Genomic DNA, 25,053 nt, shown 5'->3' with positions numbered 1-25,053 from the left:
CCAGTGATGCCTCCGGCAGCCCGTGTGGCTTAGGTCAGCCCCTCCTGCTCTCTGGGCCTCAGTTTCCTTATCTGAGCCACAAAAGAGCTGGGTTAAATTTGCCAGACAAAATATGGGGTGCCCAGTTTAATTTGAATTAGAGGTAAACAATAAATATTTTTTAGTACAAGTATATTCCATGCAATATTTGGGACATACTTATACTAAAAAATTATTTACTATTTATCTGATGTTCAAGTTTAATTGAGCAGCCTGTATTTTTATTACAGATGAGGGCCGAGGACCTTCATGATGCAGACAAAGAGTCGGAGGCCCATGGAGGGAAAGGAGGGCCCAGGCCACACAGAGTGACCGGCAGAGTTAGGACTGGAAGCCCAGCCAGGGCTCTCTCCCTTCCCACTGGCTGTGTTTCCCCACCAGTTGGGTCACTGACAGGCTGGGGCTGAACATGGCTCTGAGAGAAAGGCCCAGCCTCCGTGATGATGGCGAGAAGGCTGGTGAGGGGCTGGGGACCTGGGGTGCCTGTGGTGCTCATGCTCAGGGTTCACCAAGCCCCAGAAAGCAGGGCTGGGAGGTGCTGTCAGGATCTACACTCAGGGGACCTTTTTCTAAGTCTGGCTCACTCTGGTGGTGCTACATTGGCTTAAATGGCTGGGGGCAGAGTAGGGATATGAGGAGATGGCTGATGCAGGGGCACCAGCTGAGACCCCCGGGGGAGGAGGAGAGAGAAGGGGCAGAGTGAGCTGGGATGCTCACGTAGCCAAGGGCCCTCCCTGACCCCTCAGTTGCAGGGATTTCTCCTTCCCTTACCACATCCTGGGCAAGGTGGGTGTCATGGCAGCTGATGCCCTCCAGCAAACCCCACTCAGCTCAGAAAGCTCTAATAATGTATCAGGGGGAGGTGGATTGTTGGGGGCATGGAACCTCTGAAGTATTACTTCTCCCCCTGACTTCTCCACAGATTGGTTTTGGTGTTTGTGGTAAACTCAGTGACGTGGGGAGGTGGCCTGGAGAAGGACCTGGCAAGACCAGACTGCCGGGTTCCCAGCCTCTATAAAATGGGGTGTGGGGGGCGCCTCAGCAGCTGCCTCACCATGACCTCTTGGGCCCTCCTTCTCCTTGCCTCGGCGCTCCTGGGCACCCCAGGTAAGGATGTTGCCAGGTCCCCAGCCCCTCACCAGCCTTCTCGCCATCACCCCAGAGCCTGGGCCTTTCTCTTGGAGCCAGGTTCAGCCCCAGCCTGTCAGTGACCTGGCCAATGGGGAGAGACAGCCAATGGAAAGGAAGTGAGCCCTGGCTGGGGTTCCAGTCCTCTGTTGGTCATGCACTGTGGCCTGGGACCCCCGTTTCTCCCCTGGGCCTCTGACCCTGTCTGTGTCATGAAGGTCATCCACCCTCATCAGTGGGTCTGATGTTTCTTCTGGCCCACACTGGCTGGGATTATGACAGGGTTTGTGAGCGGATGGGGACCTCTCACTGTTCAAGACTCACCTCCTGCTCTGCACACCCCTCCTCTCTCCCAGTCCTGGGGTCACTGTAAGCTCCAAGGGCTTAGTGAGGGTAAAGACACTTCTGCAAGGGACGGTGGGTTGGGCTGGGCCACCTGACATGAATTCTTTTTTGGAAGGAAAGAGAAAAAGAAAGAGAATCTTTTGAAAGAAGATGAAGGAAGTTTCCTTTGAGACCAACCTCCAAATCTGTGTGTGTGTGTGTGTGAGAGAGAGAGAGACAGAGAGACAGAAAGGGGGTGTATGGGTAGGGGGCAGAGAGGAGTTTTTTCCTCTTGGATCTCCAGAAGGAACTGAGAGTGGGTCAGAGCAGCCCCAGGGCAGAGTGGAGGAGGAGCCTCCTGGACTCCTCACAAGGTCCCACTCCTGTCCTGGGCCCTGGCCACCTCCTGGGCTCCCCACCAGCCAAGATAACTGACTTCCCTCTCCTTCCACCTGTGGGGGGATGCTGATGCTGTTTCTTCCCCAGGTCTGACCTTTTCTGGTCTGAACCCTGAGCGCTATGACCTGGCGACAGCCCACCTGTGTGATGGAGAGCAGTTCTGCCAGGGCCTGGCTCAGGAGGGCTCCCAGGTAAACAGTTGGCTTCCTGCTCCCCTCCCGCAGTCCCTTTTCCTCTCTCTCCTCCCTGGGCAGCGCCAGGGGCGACGGCTGGAGATCTCTAATGGATGGAGGAGGGGGAGGCAGGGCTGAGAGCTGAAGATTCTGGTTTTGTTCACACTCGTGCCTGGTCGGCGGGGTCTACTTTAGTCTGGCTGGGCTCTCCCCAAGAGAGTCCTCTGGGGTCTGACCGGAGAACAGAAGAGGGGCAAGGCCTGGGCTGGGAAAGGTGTTGTGGGTGTGGGGGCAGGTTCTGGGGTCTCTCAGCCCCTCTAAGACCAGCAGGAAGGTGAGCAGGGGCCAACCAGTTTGGTTCAGGCCCTCAAGTGCAGAAAGATCATAGATGATCTTGCGGGCCTTGGACGCACCCAAGGGCCCCTTTGGGGCCCTTCCAAGGGCTCTCGGGGTGTCTAAGAGACTACCTCAAGGGGCTTCCTTTCCTGACAGGGTGACCTGCTGACTGAAAGAGAGAGGATAGGCATCTTCTGCGGGCATTGTCGGAAGATAGTCCAGAAGCTGGAGGAGATGGTGGGAAACCAGCCCACTGAGGTGAGGCCTGAGAGCTTGTGGAGCCTCCTGCCCACTGGTCAATGGAGTGGGCAGGGGCTCGGGGCACCTAGCACAGCTGCCCCAGAGTGGGGTGCTGGGGGAGGGGCTGATCTCTGGTTGGGCCAGAGCATCTCAGCAGGGGCTCTGTGGGCCCCTTCACGTGCCTGTGGATGGGCTTCAGAGACTCCTGTGAAATTGTCACTCTGGGTGTGTGAAAGTGGGAGGCAGAGTGTGCATGGTTTCCATCAAATTCTCGAAGGGAACTTGTTCCCAAAGAAGGTAGGAACCTTTCCCCCGTAGCCCTAATGTTTGTGTCCAAGGCAGAGCTTTGAGGGGTTGGTTCCAGAGGGGGCCTGGGTCAGGACTGATAAATCCCAGATCTACCACTTCCCAGCTGCATGGCTTGGGCAAGTCAATCATGCTTTCTGAGCCTCAGTTTTCTTATCTGTGGAGTGGGACAGATAATAATATACCTCACAAGTTGCCTAAGCCTTTCAGTGAGCCAAAGGATGGGATGTGCTTAGCTCCATGCCTGGCACTGAGTAAATGCTGAACAAGTGGATGTGTCACTACCAAGAGCCCCTCTCCTTTGCTTCCCCAATCTGCACAGCATCTTGGCACTGCAGGGTTCACCCTCAGCCCTGGGTACTCAGATTTATCCTTCTCCACTGGGATGGCAGTAGAAGATATTTCAAAATGGAGCATGCCAAGGCTCCAAACTCTGATATCCTTCTGACTTTCTCCACACACCCCCTGTAGGTGGAGCCCCCAGCCAGGCCCTGAACCCAGGAAGCTATGTAGGCAGAGCCTTTAATGTGGGTCTGGTAGCCGTGGGCTCCATTCTCCACACAGAAAACAGGGCGTGGGTGTTCAGGGGGCTGAGACCCTGGCGGGGCCAACTGTCCTCTCAAAAGGCCAGGCTTGGGCCAGGGCTTTGGGGTCTGGGAGTGGGAGCTGAGCCCTGTCTCTCCAGTCTCAGCTCACACGGCCACCTGGCACCAGCTCCTTGCACCCGGCACTACCATCACCAGAGCTGCCCAGGGCCCAGGGCCCAGAGCTGCTGGGGCCTGCAGGGTGACAGAGCGTGGCAGGGCTCACCTGATTCCCATGTCTCACCATGGCGCTGCTGCTGCAGGCCACTGTCACCGAGGCTGCGTCCCGGGTGTGCAGCAAGATGCACCGTTTGCTGAGAGGCGCCTGCAAGGTGATCATGAGAACATGTCTTCGTCGCATCTCCTGGGACATCGTGGCTGGCAAGAAGCCCCAGGCAATCTGTGTGGATGTCGGGATATGCAAACCTCAAGCAGGTGAGTGCAGAGGTGACAGCAGGGACTCATTCCTGGAGGGCCCCAGACAGCCTCCCCAAGAATGTGCAACATAGTTTAAAAACACAGAAATATATCTATCATGGAGAATTTCATAAGCAGTTCATATGTGTCCCTAGAAGCTTCCTTATTATGACAGATTACTCCCCCCACTCCCAACACGGGAAAGTGTGGAGAAGTTGGGTAGGTGGGCTTTAGTTAGAAATGTTTGAGAATCACTCATTAAGAGTTTTGAGAAATACTCACAAGAGCTTGGGGTTTTTTGCCCCAGGCAATCCTGGGGTAAAATCAGGTCTCCTTTTCTCCTCAGCTGTGTGACCTTGGGCAAGTAACTTAACTTCTCTGGGCTTCAGTTTCCTCATCTGAGAAGGGGAGATAATAATCCCTGTTTCTGAGGTTGGAATGAGGATCGATTGAGACCATTATGGATAAAAAGCTTGACACCAAGGAAGTGCCTCCAGACTAGGCTATCCAGGAGAAGTCACATCCCTGATCAAACTCTATTTCCCCAGGTCAGCACAGGTCCCTGGGGATGGGAGCCCAGGCCATCCTTCTCCATGACACTAGGGACCTGAGAGCTGGGCCTGGGAATCCTGCTGGGCAGGGATGGCTCTCCTGGCCTCTTCCTCTACGGCTGCCCAGGCTGTGCCTGGAGAGAACAGGCCACAGCTGCAGGAGCTGGGGCCGGGAGGGGCCCCTGAACAGCTGTGGCAGCTCACCTAGCCCTCACTGATGCTGTGGGACTTGATGCTGGCAGATCTGGGTGGTCCCGTAGTGTGAGGTCCCCACCATTTCCTGTCATTGGAGCCTGTGGCTTTTATCTTTAAAGCCCCACAACCCACACAGGCTTCTAGGATGTGACTCTGGGTGTGTTCAGCAGGAACAGGTGGCTCTGAGTCCCCGTTTTCCCCAGAGACCCCACACACCTGCCCACAGCTGGCTCTTCTCCCCACTCCAGGTCTCATCTGATCCTCTGGTCCCGCCCGGAGGAAGAAGTACAGAAACTCCAGCAGCCTCCACTGGCCTCTCCCTTCCTCAGTCCAGAGTCTACCCTCCAGTCTCTCTCACCTAGCTCCCTCCACTGCCTTCGCCTCTCAGGAGAATAAAACATCATGGAAGCTTTTAGCTGCCGCTTCTTTTCTTTGGGAAGATTTGAGGGGAGGGGCTCGGAGGCAGGCTTAGGTGACTCATGCATTCATTCAGTAAACGTTTCTTGTATGTCCCACACACTGTTCTAGATGCTAGAGATTTAGTGGTGAATAAGACCACCTTAGCTGCTCTCACACATAGAGTCACGAAATCCTTACTGAGCACTCACTAGAGCTACATGTTCCTCCAGAGGCTGGAACACACAGTGGATATACGCCCGGAAGCTCTCAGACCTGTTCCGGAGACCAGCAGGGTTATAGTTAGAGTTCTTTTGGTCACAAGGAAAAGAAACTCATCCTTTTGTTCTCTTGGCAGGCAGCCTTCTTGTGCCGTTTTGGGGAAGCGTATTATTTAGGATTCTTTTGGTTGCAAGCAACAGAAGTCTTAGCTCATTCTGGCTTAAATAAAAAAGGTAATTTATTGGCTCAAATAATGAACCAATTCACAGACAACTTCAGGCACTGAATGATCCAGAAATTTGTGGTGTCACCAGAGCCCAGTCCTGTTTCTCTGCCATTCTCTCAGTTCTTCCCACCTCGGTATACTGAAATTGACCTCAGGCTACTTTCCTTCTTGGCAGCAGAAATGGCTGCATCAGGTCGAAACTTCACATCTTTGCAGTATGTCATCAGGAGGGAGACATACATCTTTGGTAGCCTCTCTTCCAGCAGCTCTCTTGGAAGAGAAAAGAAGCTTCTTTCCCAGAAGCCCCATCAGACCTCCCTCAGTTCTCATGGCCTGACTGGGTCAGGTGCCCATCTTGAACTAGTCACTATGTCCAGGGGCGTGGGATACACTGATTAGCATAAGCCAAGTCAAGGCACACTCCTGGGGCTGAGGTGAGGTTCATCTGGCCCTAATCATTTGGTTGACAACGAACACAAAAATCTCAGAAGATATTGTTGCCGGAAGAGTGGCTAGAGGGAACAACATCTCATCGGAGTAGGAGGAGAGGATGTGCAGTCAGCAGTGTCGACAGATTTATTAAGGGTTTGCTGTAAAGGGTTGGAGAGAAATGAGGTAGAGCTGGAGGCCATGTGGAGTTAGAGGTGGGGGTCTGTGTTTAAGGTGTTTGCATGCTGACGGAATGGCCCGGGGAGAGGGGAGAGGACAGAGTTGGGAGAACGGCAACAGGGAAGGCCTGGAGAAGGGAGAGGAAGGGACCAGGGCACAGCGGAGGGTCAGCGTGAACATCTAGACGTGGCAGTATTAAGGGGGTGGCCTCACCCTTGGGAATAAAAGCAAGAAAACTCAGAGGACCAAGCCAGCCTCTGGTAACCTCTCAGAAGGGAGCGGGAGAGCACTGGCTTCATAACACAGACTGTTTCTGAGGTACCTGCTCACCCCCAGTCCCTTCTCAGTTCTCCAATGTTTCCTCTCTCACCCACGGGGGCAGCCCTTGGATGCCAAGCTTGTATCATACAACCTCTCTCCCTCCTGGCCACTTCACAGACCCCTGACCCAAGCTGGCGCAAATAGCTCTCTCTCCTGGGAATTTGAAATTACCCCCATCTTAGTCCAAGCCACCTTAGTCATCCTGGCCAGGTCCCCGCAACTGATCCCTAGGGGTCTTTAGACTTCCTTCTCCCTTTGCTCCCTCACATCCCTTCTCTACACAGCAGCCAGAGGGCCTTTAAAAATGCGAACCACATCTCCTCACTCTCCTGGGAGAACCCTCCAGTGGCTTCTTACAGAACTCTGGATGACGTCCCAACTCTGTGTTAGATCCTGGTGTCAGAATAGTAAACAAATGAAATAAGACACCTGCCTCAAGCAACATACATCTGAAAAATGCTAGTAATATCACCTTAAATTTACCAGGCACACTACATCACCTCTATTTTTCGAAGAAGTAAAAATTATTAATTTTAGGGGCCAGCCCGGTGGCGCAAGCGGTTAAGTGCCCGCGCTCCGCTGCAGCGGCCCGGGGTTCACCGGTTCGGATCCCAGGCGTGCACCGACACACTGCTTGGCAAGCCATGCTGTGGTGGCATCCCATATAAAGTGGAGGAAGATGGGCACGGATGTTAGCCCAGGGCCAGTCTTCCTCAGCAAAAAAAAGAGGAGGATTGGCAGATGTTAGCACAGGGCTGATATTCCTCACCAAAAAAAAAAATTATTAATTTTATTAAATTGTATCCCCTGAGTCCATGTTTTAGTATTGTGTGATGAATTAGGAAGTAGGCATGAAACACTTCTGCTGCATATGGAGGGTTAATGATTCTCTCAAGGAAAAGCACTTGTGCGATGGAGTTGCAAGCTGAGCTGCCTCCTTTTATCAGGGAACACTGTTTTTTAAATTGTAATAAGAAAACACATAACACAAAATTTACCGTCTTAACCATTTTTAAATGTACACTTCAGCAGTGTTAAGTATATTCACATTGTTGTGAAACAGATACAGAGAACTTTTTCATCTTGCAAAACTGAAGCTATGTACTCATTAAACAACAATCCTCCTTTTCCCCCTGCCCCCAGCCTTGGTAACCACCGTTCTACTTTCTGTTTTTATAAATTTGGCTACTTTAGATGCCTCATACAAGTAGAATCATACAGTATTTGCCTTTTTGTGAATGGCTTGTTTCACTTAGCATAATGTCTTCAAAGTTCATCCACGTTATAGCATCTGACAAGATTTATTTCCTTTTTAAGGCTAAATAATATTCCATTATATATATATTATATGTATATCACATTTTGTTTATCCATTCCTCTGTCCATGGACACTTGGGTTGCTTCCACCTCTTGGCTATTGTGAATAGTGCTACTATGAGCATGAGTGTGCCAATATCTCTTTGAGATCCTGCTTTCAGTTCTTTTGGATATATGCCCAGAAGTGGGATTGCTGGACCATATAGTATTTTTATTTTTAACTTTTTAAGGAACCACCATACTGCATTTCATAGCGGTTGCACCATTTTACAACAACAGTGCACACTTTCTTCACATCCTCACCAACATTTATCATTTTCTGTGTTTTGATAACAGCCATCGTAACGGGTGTGGGGTGATATCTCATGGTTTTGACTTGCATTTCCCTAACAATTAGTGATGTCGAGCATCTTTTCATATGCTTGTTAGCCATTTGTATATCTTCTTTGGAAAAATGTCTGTTCAAGTCCTTTGTCCATTTTTTAATTGAGTTATTTGATTGTTTTGTTGTTGAGTTGTAGCAGTTCTTTGTATATTCTGGATATTAACCCATTGTCAGATACATGATTTGCAAATATTTTCTCCCATCCCATAGATTGCCTTTTCATGTTGTTGACTGTGTCATTTGATGCATAAAGTTTTTTAAGTTTGATGAACTCCTGTTTGTCTGTTTTGTTTTTGTTGCATGTACGTTTGGTGTCATATCCAAGAAATCATGTCCAATCCAATGTCATGAAGATTTTCTCTGGTGTTTTCTTTTAGAAGTTTTATAGCTTTGAGTCTTATATTTAGGTCTTTGATCCATTTTGAGTTAATTTTTGTATATGGTGTAAGCTAAGGGTCTACCTTCATTCTTTTCCATGTGGCTATCCAGTTTTCCCAGCACCATTTGTTGAAGAGATTTTAATTCCCTTTTATGAGCACTTTCTTACACATGGTCTCACAGAAGATCATTAGCAGGAAAGCAAAGTTTCTCAAAAGTGGTCCACATATTTGAATATCCATGTGGGTGGAAGGGGTACGATGTAAGTGCAGCCTGTTAGCATGCTTTTTATATCGATTTTAAAGTAATTACACAAAAGAACCTCCAAGTCAGTTTAACCAACTTTACTCACATGAAAATACAGTTATAAGCCTAGTTCCAGCCACTGATTAATTTTGATCCAGTGAACTCTAGTGTTGAACCATTTGAATCATTTTGAAAACAGAGGTCTATGGTGTTGAGACATATCTCAGTTTTGATTCATTTTTTGGTGAATTCTTTAGGATTTTCTATGTCCAGGATGATGTTATCTGCAGATAGAGATAGTTGTATATCTTCCTTTCTAATCTGGATGGCTTTTATTTCATTTTATTGCTTAATTTTCCTGGCTAGAATCGTCAGTACAATATTGAATAGAAGTCACGAGAGCACACGTTCTTGTCTTGTTTCTGATCTTTGGGGGAAAGCATTTTCTTTCATCATTAAGTGTGATGTCAGCTCTGGGCTTTTCGATCCTTTTTCAAGCTGAAGAATTTCCCCTCTACTCCTAGTTTGTTGAGTGTTGAATGAGATGTTGAATTTTGTCAGTGTTGAATTTGAATGTTTCTGTGCCTATTGAGAGGATCACGTGGTTTTTATTTTTTGTATTTTTTGTTTTAATGATGTGGTGAATTACATTAATTGATTTTTAGGTGTTAAATCACCTTGTATTCCTGGATAAATGCTAGTCGGTCATGGTATATAATTCTTTCTATATCTGACTGGATTCAGTTTGCCAGGATTTTGTTGAGGATTATTATATCCATATTAGTAAGAGATATTGGTCTGTAGTTTTCTTTTCCTGTGGTGTCTTTTTCTGGTTTTGGCATCAGGGCATCCTTTTCTATTTTTTGGAAGAGTTTGTGAAGAATTGGTATTAATTCTTCTTTTAATGTTTGGTAGAAATCATCAGTGAAGATATCTGGCCTGGGTTTTTCTTTGTGGGTAGTTTTTTGCATTACTAATTCAATCTCTTTGCTTATTATAGGTCTATTCAGATTTTCTATTCTTTTTGAGTCTGTTTCAGTAGTTTGTACTGAATCTTTCTAGGAATGTGCCTATTTCATTTTAAGTTGTCTAATTTATTGGCATACAATTGTTCATAGTATAATCCTCTTTCTCTCTGAGGGCAGTCATAATGTCCCTTCTTTTATTTCTGATTCTAGTAATTTGAGTCTTCTCTCTTTTTTCTTGGTCAGTCTAGCTAAAATTTTCACTTTCATTGATCTTTTCAAAGAATCAGCTGTTGGTTTTGTTGGATTTAACTAATGTTTCTCTATTCTTGATTTAGTTAATTTCTGCTCTAATCTTTATTATTTTCTTCCTTCTTCTTGCTTGAGGTTCAGTTTGCTCTTCTTTTTCCAGAACTTTAAGGGGAAAAATTATATTATTGTTTTGAGATGTTTCTTATTTTTTAATATAGATATTTACAGCTATAAATTTTTCTCTATGCACTGCCTTAGTGGCATCCCATAAGTTTTCATATGTTGTGTCTTTATTTTTATTCATCTCAAATTATTTTCTAATTTCCCTTTTGATTTCTTCTTTTACCATTGGTTGCTTAGTAGTTTGTTGTTTAAGGTCTACATATCTATGAGTTTCCCAAATTTCTTTCTGATATTGATTTCCTTTTTTTATTTTATTGAGGTCACATTGGTTTATAACATTATATAAATTTTAGGTGTACTTCATTATATTTCAACTTTTGTAATAGGCTGCATCGTGTTCACCACCAAAAGTCTAGTTTCCATCTGAAGCTGCACATATGTGTCCCTTTACCTCTTTTGCCCTCCCCCCACCCACTTCCTTTCTGGTAACCACCAATCTGTTCTCTGTGTCTATGTGTTTGTTTATCTTCCACATATGAGTGAAGTCATATAGTAATTGTCTTTCTCCATCTGACCTATTTAGATTTCTGCTATTGATTTCTAATGTCATTCTATTGTGGCTAGAGAACATACTTTGTGTTATTTCTGTCCTTTTAAATTTATTGAAGTTTTTTAATGGGCTGGCTTATGGTCCATTCTGGAGAATATTCCATGTGCACTTAAGAAGAATGTGTATTTTGCTGTTGGTGGTGGAGTGTTCTATATATGTGTATTAGGTCTAGTTAGTTGATTGTGTTGTTGAAGTCTTCTATTTCCTTGTTGATTTTTTGCCTGGTAATTCTACCTGCTATTGAAACTTGGATATTGAAGTCTCTGACTATTAATATTGAATTAAATATTTCTTCCTTCTTTTGTGTCATTTTTTATTTCATGTTTTTTGGTGCTCTGTTGTTAGGTGCATCTGTATTTATAATTGTTATATCTTCCTGATGGATTGACCCTTTTATCATTATAAAATGTCTTTTTTAAAATCTGTAGGAAAGTTTTTGTTTTAAATTCTACTTTGTCTGATGCTGATATAGTCACTCCAGCTTTCTTGTGGTTGCATGATATCTCTTTATCCATCCTTTTGCTTTCAATCTATTTGTATCTTTGACTCTAAAGTATATCTCCCATAGATAGCATATAGTTGGATCTTGTTTTATTTTTCTTTAATCCAGCCTGACCATCTTTGCCTTGGATTGGATTGTTTAATACATTTATATTTAATGTTATTATTGATAGAATTTGATTTACATCTGCCATTTTACTTTTTGTTTTCTATATGTCTCATGTCTTTTTCCCCTCTATCCCTCCTTTACTGCTTTCTTTTTGCGTTAAATAAATATTTTCTAAAGTAACTTTTTAATTTCTTTACTGATTTTTTCACTATTCATTTTTGTGAGTTATTTCCGTAGTGGGTGCTCTGGGGTTTACCCTATACATTTTAGCTTATCAGAAACAGCTTCAGATTCATTTTTTATTTTTATTTTTATTTTTTTGTGAGGAAGATCAGCCCTGAGCTAACATCCATGCCAATCCTCCTCTTTTTACTGAGGAAGACTGGCCCTGGTCTAACATCCGTGCCCATCTTCCTCCACTTTACACGGGACGTGGCCACAGCATGGCCTGACAAGCGGTGCATCAGTGTGCGCCCGGGATCCAAACCCGGGCCGCCAGCAGCGGAGTGTGAGCACTTAACCTCTACGCCATGGGGCCGCCCCCAAGCTTCAGATTTATATGAGCTTAAATCCAGTGAGATTTAGAAATGTTACCCCTATATATCTCTATTCTATATTTATCCTTTTTGTGGCATTATTTTTATACATATTACACTTATAAATGTCACAGATCTTAACCTACATTATTATAATTCTTACTTTATATAACTTATTTCTTTTAAAGAAACTGAGAAAAGAAAGGAGAGCATATACATATTTGTACCTTTTGTTATATTAACGTTCTTACTAATCATTTTTGTTGCTCTTCATTTGTTACTGTGGGTTTGAGATACCATCTCATGTCATTTCCTTAACCTAATACCTCTTTGCTCCCATCTACCTCCTTTGTGCTATTATGGTCAAATACATTACATGTCTATATATTATTAGCCCCAAAATACATTATAGACATCTTGTGTCATACAATTGCTTTTAAATCAGTTAAGAGAAGAAAGGAGAAGAAACGTGCATTTACACTGTCTTTTATAATTACACAATTATCTTGACTCATTGTTTTTTCACATCAATGGTCACTTGCTTTCAGCCTGAAGAATGTCCTTTAGTATTTCTTGTAAGGTGAGTGGCTAGCAACAAATTCTCTCAGTTTTTCCTTATTTGGGAATGTCTTCATTTTGCCAGCATTTTTGAAAGATAGCTTTACTGGATATAGGATTTTTGGTTGACGATTGTTTTCTCTGAGCACTTTGAATATGTTATCCCACTACCGTCTGGCCTCCACTGTTTCCAATAAGTCAGGTGTTAATATGACTGAGGTTCCTTTGTAAGTAATGAGTTGTTTTACTCCAGCTGCTTTCAAGATTTTCTCCTTGTCTTTGGCTTTCAGCACTTTTACTATGATGTGTCTATTTGTGGATCTCTTTGTATTTACCCTATTTTGAATTCGTTGAGCTTCCTGGATGTGTGGATTGTTTTTCAATAAATTTTGGGAAGTTTCAGCCATTTTTCTTCAAAATTTTTTCTGCTACTTTCTCTCTTCTCTCTTTCTTGTACTTAGATGCTGCATATGTTGGTACACCTATGGTGTCCTACCATTCCCCGAGGCTCTGTTCATTTTTCTTCCTTCTATTTTCTCTCTGTTCTTTGGATTGCATAATCTCTATTGATCTATCTTCAAGTTTGCTAATTCTTTCTTCTGCTAATTCAAAGTTACTACTGAGCTCTTCAGTGAATTTTTCATTTCAGTTGCTGTCCTTTTCAACTTCAGAATTTCCATTTGATATTTTAATATTTCTATCTTTTTATAAATATTTCTATTTGATGAGACATTGTCATCAAGCCTTCCTTTATTTCTTCAACCATGTGTTTCTTTAGTTTTTTGAACACATTTATAATGGCTACTTTGAGGTCTTTGTTAAATCTGATATCTGGTTGCTTTCACAGGCAATTTCTGTTTTCTGTGTCCCCCCCCCCCCCCCCCGTGTATGAGTCATTCTTTCCTATTTCTTTATGTTTGTAATTTTTTTCTTGGGAACTGGGTGTTTTAGATAATATATTGTAGCAAGTCTGGCTACTGGTCACCCCCTTTCCCCAGGCACATTATTATTTGTTTGTTTGGTATCTGGCTGGGTTATTTCGGTGAAGTCCCTCCACCACCCACAGTGTGAAGCCTCTAATATTGCACCTCAAGGGGTGCAGCCTTGAGCATGCCCGAAATTACCCTGTGATGACAGTGGTGATGACAGTGGTGATGACAGCGGTGATGACAGCGGTGATGACAGTGGTTTTGGCAGGGCTCTTTGTCTCTTTCTCTAACAACATCCAGTTGTTGAGCTCCACAAATTCCTGACTGATTGCTCTATTGTTTTCAACAATGCTCCAGGGCACACATTGCTTTACAGTGGAATCCAATCAAATCTGAGTTCCTTTGTAGGAGTAGTACCTGAGGTCAGTGTTTAAGATTTGTTCTGACCCAAGGCAGACTCTTCACAGCTGTCTCTTTCCCCATTTCTCTCCAGCAAATTAGCCAGCCTAATAGCCAGCCTAACATAGCCAGTTTAGCCTATATCTCCAATGAATCTATCAGCCTCCTTCCAAATGTCTTTCAGCACAACTTCCACTGTTTTTGAGAGCACCCTGAAGCTTGAATCTCTCCACACTCTGTTGCAAATGAAGTCAGTTCCTTTAGGGAGGGGTTTGGAGCTCTCTGTTTATGGCCTGCTTCTCCTTCCTGGGGGGACCTCTGAGCTAAGACTCTGGTGCGGGTGGTGGGGGCAATGATGTGCTTCTTTCTGAGTGACACCCACACTCAGAGAGCCAACTGCTCAGTGGATGGGGAGGCAGCAGCCCCAGGTCTCATGGGCTGGCCTCTCCTGGTGGAAGTTCCCTGCCCATGAGCTGGAACAAGAGGAAATTGTGGCCCCAGTATTCTCCACCATGCTGAGCTCAATGCATAGTCTCAGTCCCACCAGTGGGGGCTGAGCAGAAGACAGCCCCCACCTCTTAACTGCCCTCACCTGGGACTTAGTCTGTGTAATAGGTAGCTGGGGGCAGGATGAAAAATACTTCTGTCTTGTCCCTCCCAGGAAGATAGTCTTCTGTCCTGGGTTCTTTTCTGTACCAGTCTGGAGTGAAGTTTCCATCTTGCTAAGCTAGGAGGGGGAGGGGGAAGGTGGGTCTTGGTTCATATACCACCGACTCTCGTAGTTCTTACTGAGTTTTAGTAGATTTTCTTGAATAAATATTTCTTCATTTGCTCTGTGCACTTAGGTCAATTTCCAGAGAATTTAAATGGTTGTTTAAAAATAATTTTCACCAGTTTCTCTGGGGAGTGGGTCCATGGAGCATCTCATGCTGTCATGCTGGAAGTGGAACTCCCTTGAATATTTTCTTTTGACAAGTGTAACTGCAGGTAAACAAGAGAAGGCAGGTCACATGTCTTCAGTCAGCTGTTTAGTGTTTAGTCACTTGTTCAGTGACCTTGATACTGGCTCAAGACAAGGTTGACACGAGGGAAGCCATATTGTAGAAAAGAAACCGTATTGTAACTTTGGATGACCCCTGACTAACTCTGGACTTTATGGCCCCTCCCAGCTGCTATAAGTTGATAACTTTGTTCTTTTGAGTTCCTTAGGAATGTGATGACCCCTGGGCAGAGAGTCTGTGCTGATAGCCATCATCAATGACAACTGAAAGATCAGGGTAGAGAGCGTTGCTCCAGTCTCTGATGCATATCAAGCAAAACAAAAGACTTCCAGGAACTAAGACCAGATGGATGCCCCGACCCTGAGACCAGATGCCTCCCCAACTCAGAGACCAGTCCCCTATATAACTAGCCTGTAGTCTTTGTTCTGTAAGTTGGTGTTTTTTGGACATTAGTCAGCCATGTTCCCTCTTGCTAGCAAGCTGTAATAAAAAGTCTTTTCTTTCCTACCACCTTGCCTCTTGACTGTTGGCATGTCTTGCAGTGAGCAGAAGATCCCCCACCTTGGGCAGTAACAACCTGACACCATGGCAAGGATGGGAATACAGTGATGTGGGGAACTGTGTTTCAAGTTCTAAATGCTTCCCATATATTGATGAGACCAAGTTAGCATGAGAGACTCCTTGTCTAACAACACCATGCCCCCCCTCCCCCCACCCACCCTGGGTCTTATCCTCACAGTGCACTTCGGAGAAATGCTTGAAATCGCATGTAGGCAAGCTAATCAGTAACCAGTCAGTAACCAGTCAAGAGAATGACTTGTTAGCAGAAGATTTAAGTTCTCTGCCCAAACTGTTCCTTCTCTCCCTGATAAGAACATAAATAATGTTTTCCTAGACTCCTCAGGAATGTCACGTTCGGCAGATCCAAAACTTGTCTAAGGAGAGGTGCCCAAGGGTCTGTGGTCATTCAATATCTGACACTCCTGAGCCCCCTCCCCAACCCCATTTGCCTTATAAGTCATTTCCAAATCAGTTCACCTTTAAGATATTTTTTAGGACAATAGTCCACCATCTTCAAATTAGCTAGCTTATCACTTAAATCAAGTTTTCTTTCTCCACTGCCTTGACTCTTGACGGATTGGCTTTTGTCTCATGGCGAGCAGATCGAGTCCTTGCTCAGTATCATTGACTCTAAAGCCAGTTTTACAAATATGGAGGCTGAGGCATAGAGAGATTAAATGACATGTCCAAGGTCCCACAGCCTTGGCAGATTTGGATTTGAACCCAGGCAGTCTGGGCTCTACCTCCACACAATGCTGCCTTTTTCCAAGAGATGAAGGTTTGGGTTCCCTTGTCACTTGAGGTAAATGTCCATCATAGTAAGTAAATTGGGCATGTCCTTGAGGAACAGCAGGACCAGAATGCTCTGCACACAACTGGAAATGGTTAGGGACAGGAAAACAAAGAAATTGACAATGTTGAACATTTTCTCCATCCTATGATGCAGTGAGGTGACCCTGCAACATTCCCAGCACAAATCTGAGGAATGATGCAATAGAGAGCAGGTAATCACTAGGCTTTTCTTGTGAGTTGAATAAACACTTGAAATTCCACCCCTCCCTTCCCTTTTCATAACAGGTGGCCTAACTTTGTCAAGTGAACTCAGGTTTTCCATGTTCTGATCAGAAGTTGCCAGTTGGCAATGGTTAGGGCTAGCAAATTATATAAACTTTTTTTCTTTTTGGTTAAGAGTCTTGGGAAGTTCATTTGCCAGGGGTAGAAGGATCCCACATTGGACTTCCCTAGGGAGGGGAAATGAGCAATTCTTCCTTAAGATGAGCTGGTATATCAGCCAGGTTCATTGATGGCAAACAACAGAAACTGACTTGGGCTAAAATTAAGAAAAAAGAAGTGATTGGGTGGCCATGGATGCCACAGGGTGGAAGGGAAGGCCTAGAACTGAACTTGAACAGATAGAAGCCGGGCAGCTTAGAAGGTCTTAGAAGCAGGGACAGCTCCACAGTCTGGCCTAGATGCAGTCACTGGGATGAACGAAATTCTACCATTGCTCTGTCCTTGTGTTTCTTGTTCCAAAGCCAAATTTCTAGGAGAGCAAGTCCAACTGGCCAAGCTTAGATCAGATGCCTGCCTTTGATTGTTCTAAGGAGATGAGAGGGAAGTCAGGGAGCAGGACACTTGGGTGACCCTTTGGCTTATGAAGTGAGAAGATGGGTCCTGGGATGGATTACTGTCCTCCAAGATGTACACAGTAGCTGTCAGATAATTCCCCAAACGAAGTTAGAGTGAAATTAGGAAGGAGGAGTAGATGCTGTGTGGCCAAACAGTGTCAAACATCCCACCCAGCTTGTAACGACAGGTAGGTGCTGTCTCTGTGGTACTTACAAATAGGAAGACATGTCTCAGACAGGAATCAGGAATTGCGGATTCCTGGTTCTAGGAGTTTGCTAGCCCCTAAGTAAGATGTGCTTTCATGTATACTCAGCTGAGAACATTGGAGTTTACTCAACAGACTTCTAGAGGCCCGCCTGTGGGCCAGTAGGAAATGGTCCCTGTCCTGGGGGCAATGCTCTCAACCCTGGTGCTCTAGGGCACAATGTGAGTGATGGTCAGAGTCCAGGGGCTGCACAGATGTGTTACTACTCAGAGCTGAAGTCCCAGAATTTGTGGATGATTTATTTAAATAGAAGCTCCAAGATTAACTCTAAAACAATGTCACCGTATGATATGATGTATTATTGAGTGGGAAAGAAGGGTGAAATGTGCTGCCAAGACTGCTGTAGACATCCTCAGAAGTGTGTGGGGCTTGTGATGTCACAGGCGTGTGACTTGGTGAGATGGATACTGCTTCTACTTTACACTCTTTTGAGCTCTGGACCCGGCTGACTGTTTGGGAGCCCTCTTCTACTGTAGGTATCAGCTTCATTTGATGAATACAAGCATTTCTTAGAGGCTAAAGATTGTGCCACTCCAGGATCGACCACCCACCTTGAGGGACTCTGAGAATAAAGGCTGGTCTGCCCACCTGCCTGGAACTACCAGCTGGGAAGAGAAAGGCTTAGGGAGCCCAGTCATCTAACCCCTGTGTTATCTAAACCATTGTGCTCAGGGGCCTGGCCCAGCCTCCAGTCAATCAACTTTTCCATCCACTATTCTTTTTTTTTAATTGAATATAAGTTACATACAATGAAATGCACAGGTCTTAAGTGCGCCATTGTATGAGTTTTGACAATGTCTGTACCAAGTAACCACCATCCCTATCAAGATATAGAACAATTCTATGATCCCAGAGTGTTCCCTCATGCCCCTTTGTAGTCAGTAACCAAGCTTCAGTGAGAAACTTCTCCCAGAAGTGAAACAACGGCCTGTGGGGCTCACCTTCCTCCTCAGTAACACCCCTCAGGGGACACAGCCCCGATGAAGTCTCAGGCTTCCTCAGAGTCCAGCCGTGGACCAGTGAGGGGTCCACCCATATGGGTAGAGCCTCAGCCTGTGGCCTGGCGCACAGCTCAGGGCCCCAGACAGGCGTGGGTTTCATTCTGATGTTGCTGCTTCGTAGATGTTGATCTTGGCCGGTGCTTTGCCTATCTGGCTTCCTTATCTGACACACAGGACCAACAATACTTTCCTCACAAGACTCCTGCAGTCTGTAGACTCTCCCGTAGAGATAACTCGCATGTGTGCCTAGCGTGGTGTAAGCTGTGCTGAGAGGTTGGGCCTTTACCTGGAAGGTGCTGGGGAGCCAGTGAAGAATTTAAAGCAGAGGATGAGGTGATCAGAACTGCAGTTGTCTATAGTTAATAAGACAATTCTCCTCTGCAGGCTGCACCCCAGAGAGAAATTGGACCCATCAACTTGCCTTGCTGCAGACTCGGCCCCTGCTCCAATAGTCAGGCAACTACCCTGTTCCCTTATCCCTGGAACCCTGAGCCCAGAGGTGGGCTCCCGTCCTGAGGTCAAGACTCACTGCACGTGCCTGCCTTAGGTTTCTTCCTTAGACACCGCAAGGCCTCCTAGTGTCCTCCTGAGGGCCAGAGTCCTCACTGCATCCTCAGATTCCTTGCTGGATACCCTTCCCCTATTGTGCAGGACATTCCCACCTAAGGAGATGCATTTGTCAGGAGTGAGGATGATGTTAAGGAGAGAACCTACAGGGATCCCTAAAAACCAGAGCACCCAGGCAGTGGCTCTCTCTCCAGCTCAACCCAGGCACTGCAGGCTGGGTGCTCATGGGCAGAGGCCAAGGGTGGGGAGAGGAGTCATGAGAATGTGGGCTGATCCAGGGATTTAAGGCTCAGTCAGCTGCTTTGAAGGTGGACCTGAGGTAATCTAATGTAGTATTATAGGGGGGTTGTATCCCAGATTTTTGAGCATGAAGATACTTTTTTTTTTTTCTTGCTGAGGAAAATTTGCCCTGAGCTAACATCCAGCCATCCACAGCATGGCCACTGACAGACGAATAATCTAGGTAGTGCCCAGAAACCAAACCCCAGCTGCCAAAGCGGAGCACGCCAAACTTAATTGCTAGGCCACTGGGGCTGGCCCAAGAATGAAGATACTTTTTACAATCAAAACATTTTATGGAGTCCCAACTGGAAAATTTTGCACCTTTGGTTATATTAACTGAGAAAATTAATTATGATAATAAATATTTATTATTATAACAAATATTATATAAATTATCAATATTATAAATAATATTAACAATTAAGCAGATTACTATGTTCAATAGCATCGTTACATAAATTTATATTTTATTCAAAACAGCATATACAGATCTTTGAAAAATGTTTTACAAGTATGTTAAGACTTTACTGGTCTATTTCTGGCTGTCTACCCTTTGGAAAGAACCCCTTGCCATGGTGCTGGCTGCCCTCAATGGCCTTCTGACCTCCATCCCCACCAGCCAAATCTGATGGGACCAAGGAGAGGTCCATCCATATGGATAAAGCCCCAGCTGTGGCATAGGGCACAGTGATGTGCTGGGCAGGTTGGAGACCTCTGCTCAGGAATTGGCACTAATAGACCCGGAGGGAGGAGGCTGTTGAAAGTTACAAGTCTTGGGGGGGGGGCAGCCATAGTGGCTCTAAGCAAGCAGGAGTTATGGAGGACTGGAAGCCGTAACAAAGCAGTTAATGAAAATGAGGACAATTAAGGTAATAAAGTAGATAAGGTAATAAAAATAACAGCTAACTTTTGTTGAGCATTCTCTATACGCCAGGCTCAGTTCTAAGTACTTTACAGTATTATCTCATGTAGTCCTCACGAAAACCCGAAAGCCCTATGAGGTTTTCAGATGAGGAAACTGGGGCACAGAGAGGGTAAATAACTTGGTCAAGGACCACAGCTAGGAAGTGGCCGGTCTGGGATTGGAGCCCAGGCCATCTCTTGTCCTCTCCTGCCCCTTGAGGGAGCAGGACCAGAAGCGCCGGGAGAGTGAAAGGGGACGGTGACTCCTGCAGCCACCTTGGTTCCCTGAGTCTGAACGTCTTGTTCTGTGGGTGGATAGCCACACGATTCCACGGTGGGCCCCATTGTCCTCCTCCAGCCCTTTGTTAGCGGTGTCCAGTGGGTCTGTTTCTGGTCTCACACTGAGACTTTTGCTTCTCTAGCCCGAGGCAGTGAGGGTGCACACATGGGTCCATGACCCTTTATAAGTCCCTGGGGATCCCACAGAACAAAGGGGCAGGGCCCTGAGAACCTGCTCCAGCTCCTCGCCTGACTGTGGGACCTTCAACAGGTCCTGTCCAGGTTGGCCCCTTACCCCTGTCCCCACCCCAGGGATGACGTTCTGAGGTCTGGGGGACCTGAGCAAAGCCCGCTTTGGGGAGCAGGTGCCCTGTGGCCTGGACTGGTCCTTCACAACTGTGCTTAGACGTGGGGCAATTTTTCTTTTCTTTTTTTAAAGTTGTGGATTATTTTTCACATTTTGTATGAGGCTATCCGTTCAGGAGTTGCTTCCTGTCTCCAGCAGGCTTGGGTGATCTGCTGTGTTGGCTTTATTACAGAGACCCCACTCAAAGTCAACGGTACAAGTGCTGCCACCTACTGGAAGAAAATTAACCGTTTCATCACAACTCTGCGAGGAGAGAAATTTTACGACAAACCTCCAAGTTTCCAACCTCTTTATTTCCTCCATATCAACTGGTATTATTACGGTCTACTTTTCATAAAAACAATTAGATAGCAATAAAAATTTTTCTTTACTTACCAATAAATAGCTAATAAAAATATGTACTATTTCTCCACAGCTTCCTACATGCTGAGCACTTTACATACATTAGCTCTTTTATTCTCACCACAATCCTGTGAGCTAGATATGATTATTATCCTTATTTTATATATAAGGAAGGTGAGATTCAGAAAGACTAAATGATTGCCTCCTTCCAGAGTTCACTCAATTAAACATTAGGCCATCTTGCCTCACCTTTAACCTTAATAGCGTATCATAGCATTTTGTTATTTGACTAAAATTGCATTAACTTAAAAAAAAGACATCACAAATCCTGAAAATATTTCAAGTATGTTCCATGATTAAGTAAATAAGTAAATATATTATGGATAATGAGAACGAAGCTTTTCACTGTTGAAAAAGGAGTAACAAAAATGGAAAGGGGGAAGGCAGGAAGGCACCCTGTAGTGTTGGATTGGAATCAAGGAACTGGTGTGAACTCATGGCTTTACACACATAGGTGGCTAGATATAGAAATAGAAACAGATATAGGTGTATATGTATGTGAGTGTGCATATAGACATGTATTTCCTGGCTTTGTCCTCTGAGAGGGACTAGAAATAATGACACCTCAGTAGCCATGAACACACTAGCCCCTGGATCTTGGTTTCTAAGTACCATTCTCTAATAAAAGGAATCAGGACTTCTTGGAGAAATGGCTGATTCTAGGGCTGGGGCAGAGAAGCTATAAATGAGCTGGGAAGATTTTGCAGTGTAAGCAAAAGTGCTCAAAAATGTTGAGGACATGACAAAAAGACATAGGAGTTACATTAAAGGGCTCCCAATGGCCAAATCTGAGACAATTTGAATAACAAAATAAATAATGATAGTTATAGATTATAACTCACAGAATAAAGCAAATATCCATGACCCCCATACTGATATAAATAAATAATTCCTTACAGTAGAATTCCAATTAATAAATACAGAAGGAATGATGGAAATAGGAAATCACCATTTGGCCAACATCACAGTAACAATTGTTGCAGGCAAGAACTGGTACACTTGGTGAGTAAAAGTGTGATGAGAGACAAGGCCTGTTCATACTCTCAAGCTATCTTCCCAGAAGATACTTATTAGTTACAAAGGGAAAAATAGTAACTTTGCTATTATAAAAAATATAGGATATTTTGGTACTATTTTTGCAATGTTTTTAAGTCTAAAATTATTTCAAAATTAAAAATTAAAAACAAGTTTGTAATAAAATATATATAGCTGAATAATACTTTTAAACAGGCATTACAAAGAATATCAGGTTTTTGATCACCAAAAATTTGAAGTCCCACAGGCCAGAGCCCAAACCCTCTGGTCGTCAGTCTCTTTATCTGTCAAATGAAAACCTCTGTCTGACTTCTACTTTATCACAACACCGAAGTAGAAAGAAGGGAAGTATTTGGGCAAATATTGAGCAATACACATGTAAACATCCATTAGATGTTTTTGCTGCATTGTAGAACACACATCAGACTGACCAACCCTCCATTTCAGTTCTGGAATGTTCTGATCACAGCTTCTGACTTATGTTCCTGCATTTCACAGACATCCCCAAAGCTGCACCCAGCATGATCCGGAAGATCACAGGACCTCCACATCCGCTTTCACAATCCTGGTCCTTGGGTGGTACACTTTAGGGGCTGAAGGAAACAGAACATGTCTGCTGAGTGCTTGAAATAATAATAATGATGATGATAATGATGGCTAAGCGATCGCTTGCCAGGCAGTGCTCCAAATGCGTTAACACCTAAACCAACCCTGGAGGAAGGTCTATTACTATACACCCCTTAGGGAGAGGGGGAGTGACCGACCAGGTCTTTCTGTCTCATATGCACAGCTAGTACCTGGTGGAGTCGGGATCCGACCCAGGCAGAGCGCCTCCAGAGCCCACCTGCTGATGAATGAAAATGTGCAGGGGGTCGGGGACTGAGCTGTGGGGCGCTGAATGCAAGGTTAATTGGGAATTAGCCCCAAACCCTCGGAGTTGGGTATAAATCCTTCTCGTTGAGTCTCAGAACAGAACGGGGTCGGTGATGGGAAAGCACTGGCTGGGCCTCTGGGAGGTCATTCTGGACCTAGCTCTCATCCTCCAGGGCTGTAGATGTGACTGGGAGGGGCTGCTGTGTGGACTTCCCCAGGACGCCTACTGGTGTTATTAGCATTCACCCAGCCATTTCACACTGCCTCCTGTTGAGTACCACAACTGGGACGTGTGGAGGTCCTAACTCGTTGGGGTTCCTGACATTCCCCCTCCTGGCAAAGTCACCTCTAGTAGACCGCATGCTTGAGACCATTCCGGCTGTTGAGTGGGGCCCCAGTGCTGACCCCCGAGGGGGGACAAGCCCCCCTTCTGGGCAAGTATAGAATTAAAACCTAAATAGGAACAAACCCCGACAGCCACAAACTCCTCTGGTTTTCCTTCCACTGCCTCATGTCTTCTGAGAAGTGTATATTATAGATACAAGGGGCTGGACCAGAAGTCCTGACTTTGCTGTGTGTCTTTGAGCAGGACTTTGCCCTCTCTGGGCTTTGGTGAACTCAGCTGTGAACAAGGGGGTGGGATCTAATGATTTCTAGGGTCTGTTCCGGCTCCAACATTTTGTGGCGCCAGGAGCTCGTGACAGGGCAGAAGGAAGCCAGTCCCGTTCCAAATGGACTTGAAGGTATTTTTGCTCTTTACTGCCGTGGAAGAGCTTGGCCAAGGTGTTAGGGAGGGATTGTCGCTGCTCTGGCAGAACACAATTAGGGCCGAGGTGACTCAGAAGCGAACACGCCATGTGTTAAAATAAGAGTTGGCATTTCTGAGAAGGGAAGTCCAGGGGCTGGCCAGGATGGGATTAGCTGTTGATAAGGGGCCCGGCATTGTTCTAGCTCTCCCGTGAGGCCCACCCCACATCCTAGAAGAGCAGAGGACAGGTCCCTGGGCCCTGACTGGGCTGGGACAAAGCCAAGGCAGAGCTGAGGACGTGGCCCTGGGAGGCTCTCCGGGGCTGTGGCCAGGAGGAGGCAGGGTTGTGCAGTGGTTAGGAGCGAGGCTTGGAGTCAAGCCCACTCTGCTCTGAGAAGCTGAGTGCCCTGGCCAGTCGCTTCGCTCTATTCTCACGCCAGGGCCGGAATAGGGTTGAGTGGGGCAGTGGAAGTGGACACTGAAAGCATGCCTAATGGTGATCTGAAACTGCTATACGTACAAGCCCAGCAATCCAGAGCAGCCCGCACCCCACCCCCACAGGTCCAGGTGGGAGCCAGGGAACGCAGTGAGGGGGAGTGGGGGAGCTCTCCAGTTTAAGACTCTTCAGTCTTGAAAAGCAAAGGCTAACAGGAATGTGAGGAAACCACTGTTTATTCTCTTTTAGAAAGTGTTCTACCAAAACGTGTTCTAAAATGTTTCTAGGCATGGCCGGCCGGTGGTGCAAGCGGTTGGGTGCGTGCGCTCCGCTGCAGCAGCCTGGCGTTCGCAGGTTCGGATCCCGGGCACGCACCAACACACCGTTGGTCGAGCCATACCGTGGCGGCGTCCCATATAAAGTGGAGGAAGATGTTAGCCCAGAGCCAGTCTTCCTCAGCAAAAAAGAGGAGGATTGGCAGATGCTAGCTCAGGGCCGATCTTCCTCACACACACACACAAAAATAAATAAATAAAATGTTTCTAGGCAGAGGACAATGTGGGAGGTGAGGCCAGAGCTATGGGAACTGGAGATGTGAGCTAGGACCCTGGGCTCTGCAGAAGCTGCAGGGAGGAAGCCCGGATTAGCAAAGAGGCCATCTCTCCTCTAACTCCCAGGGGAACAGCCCCCAGGGGAGGTGGGTGTCAGCTGTCTTTGGAGTTGAAAGGGAGCCAGAAAAGAAGGAATTCAGGGGATCTTGTTGGAGCATGAAAGGCACAGATTTAGGTTCCAAGAAGGTGCCTATGGGGGGCAGTGGACATTGGTGGCTTTCCCAGGGGTTGGTTGGTGGCAAGTGACAGAAATCTGTTAACGCTGGCTTAGCTAAAGAGGAAATTAGGGCAAGGACCTCACAGAACCTGGGGAGCCAGG

The 25,053-nt window shown here is 45.8% G+C and overlaps 1 protein-coding gene across 1 annotated transcript; it reads left to right on the top strand.

The window, feature by feature from the left end:
* The first annotated feature begins 1,003 nt into the window (after window positions 1–1,003).
* GNLY (granulysin) lies at window positions 1,004–5,107 on the top strand. Its single transcript, XM_014792742.2, has 5 exons — window positions 1,004–1,146; window positions 1,978–2,081; window positions 2,556–2,657; window positions 3,793–3,964; window positions 4,941–5,107. Exons 1-5 carry the CDS (start codon window positions 1,059–1,061, stop codon window positions 4,949–4,951), a joined length of 477 nt encoding a protein of 158 aa, XP_014648228.2. The 5' UTR covers window positions 1,004–1,058; the 3' UTR covers window positions 4,952–5,107.
* The last annotated feature ends 19,946 nt before the right edge of the window (window positions 5,108–25,053 follow it).

This window comes from Ceratotherium simum, chromosome 11 (assembly GCF_057802395.1).
Source record: "Ceratotherium simum simum isolate JZ-2026a chromosome 11, ASM5780239v1, whole genome shotgun sequence".
In the NCBI taxonomy this organism is placed as follows: Eukaryota; Metazoa; Chordata; class Mammalia; order Perissodactyla; family Rhinocerotidae; genus Ceratotherium; species Ceratotherium simum.
This window is presented reverse-complemented; position numbering and strand designations above follow the sequence as displayed.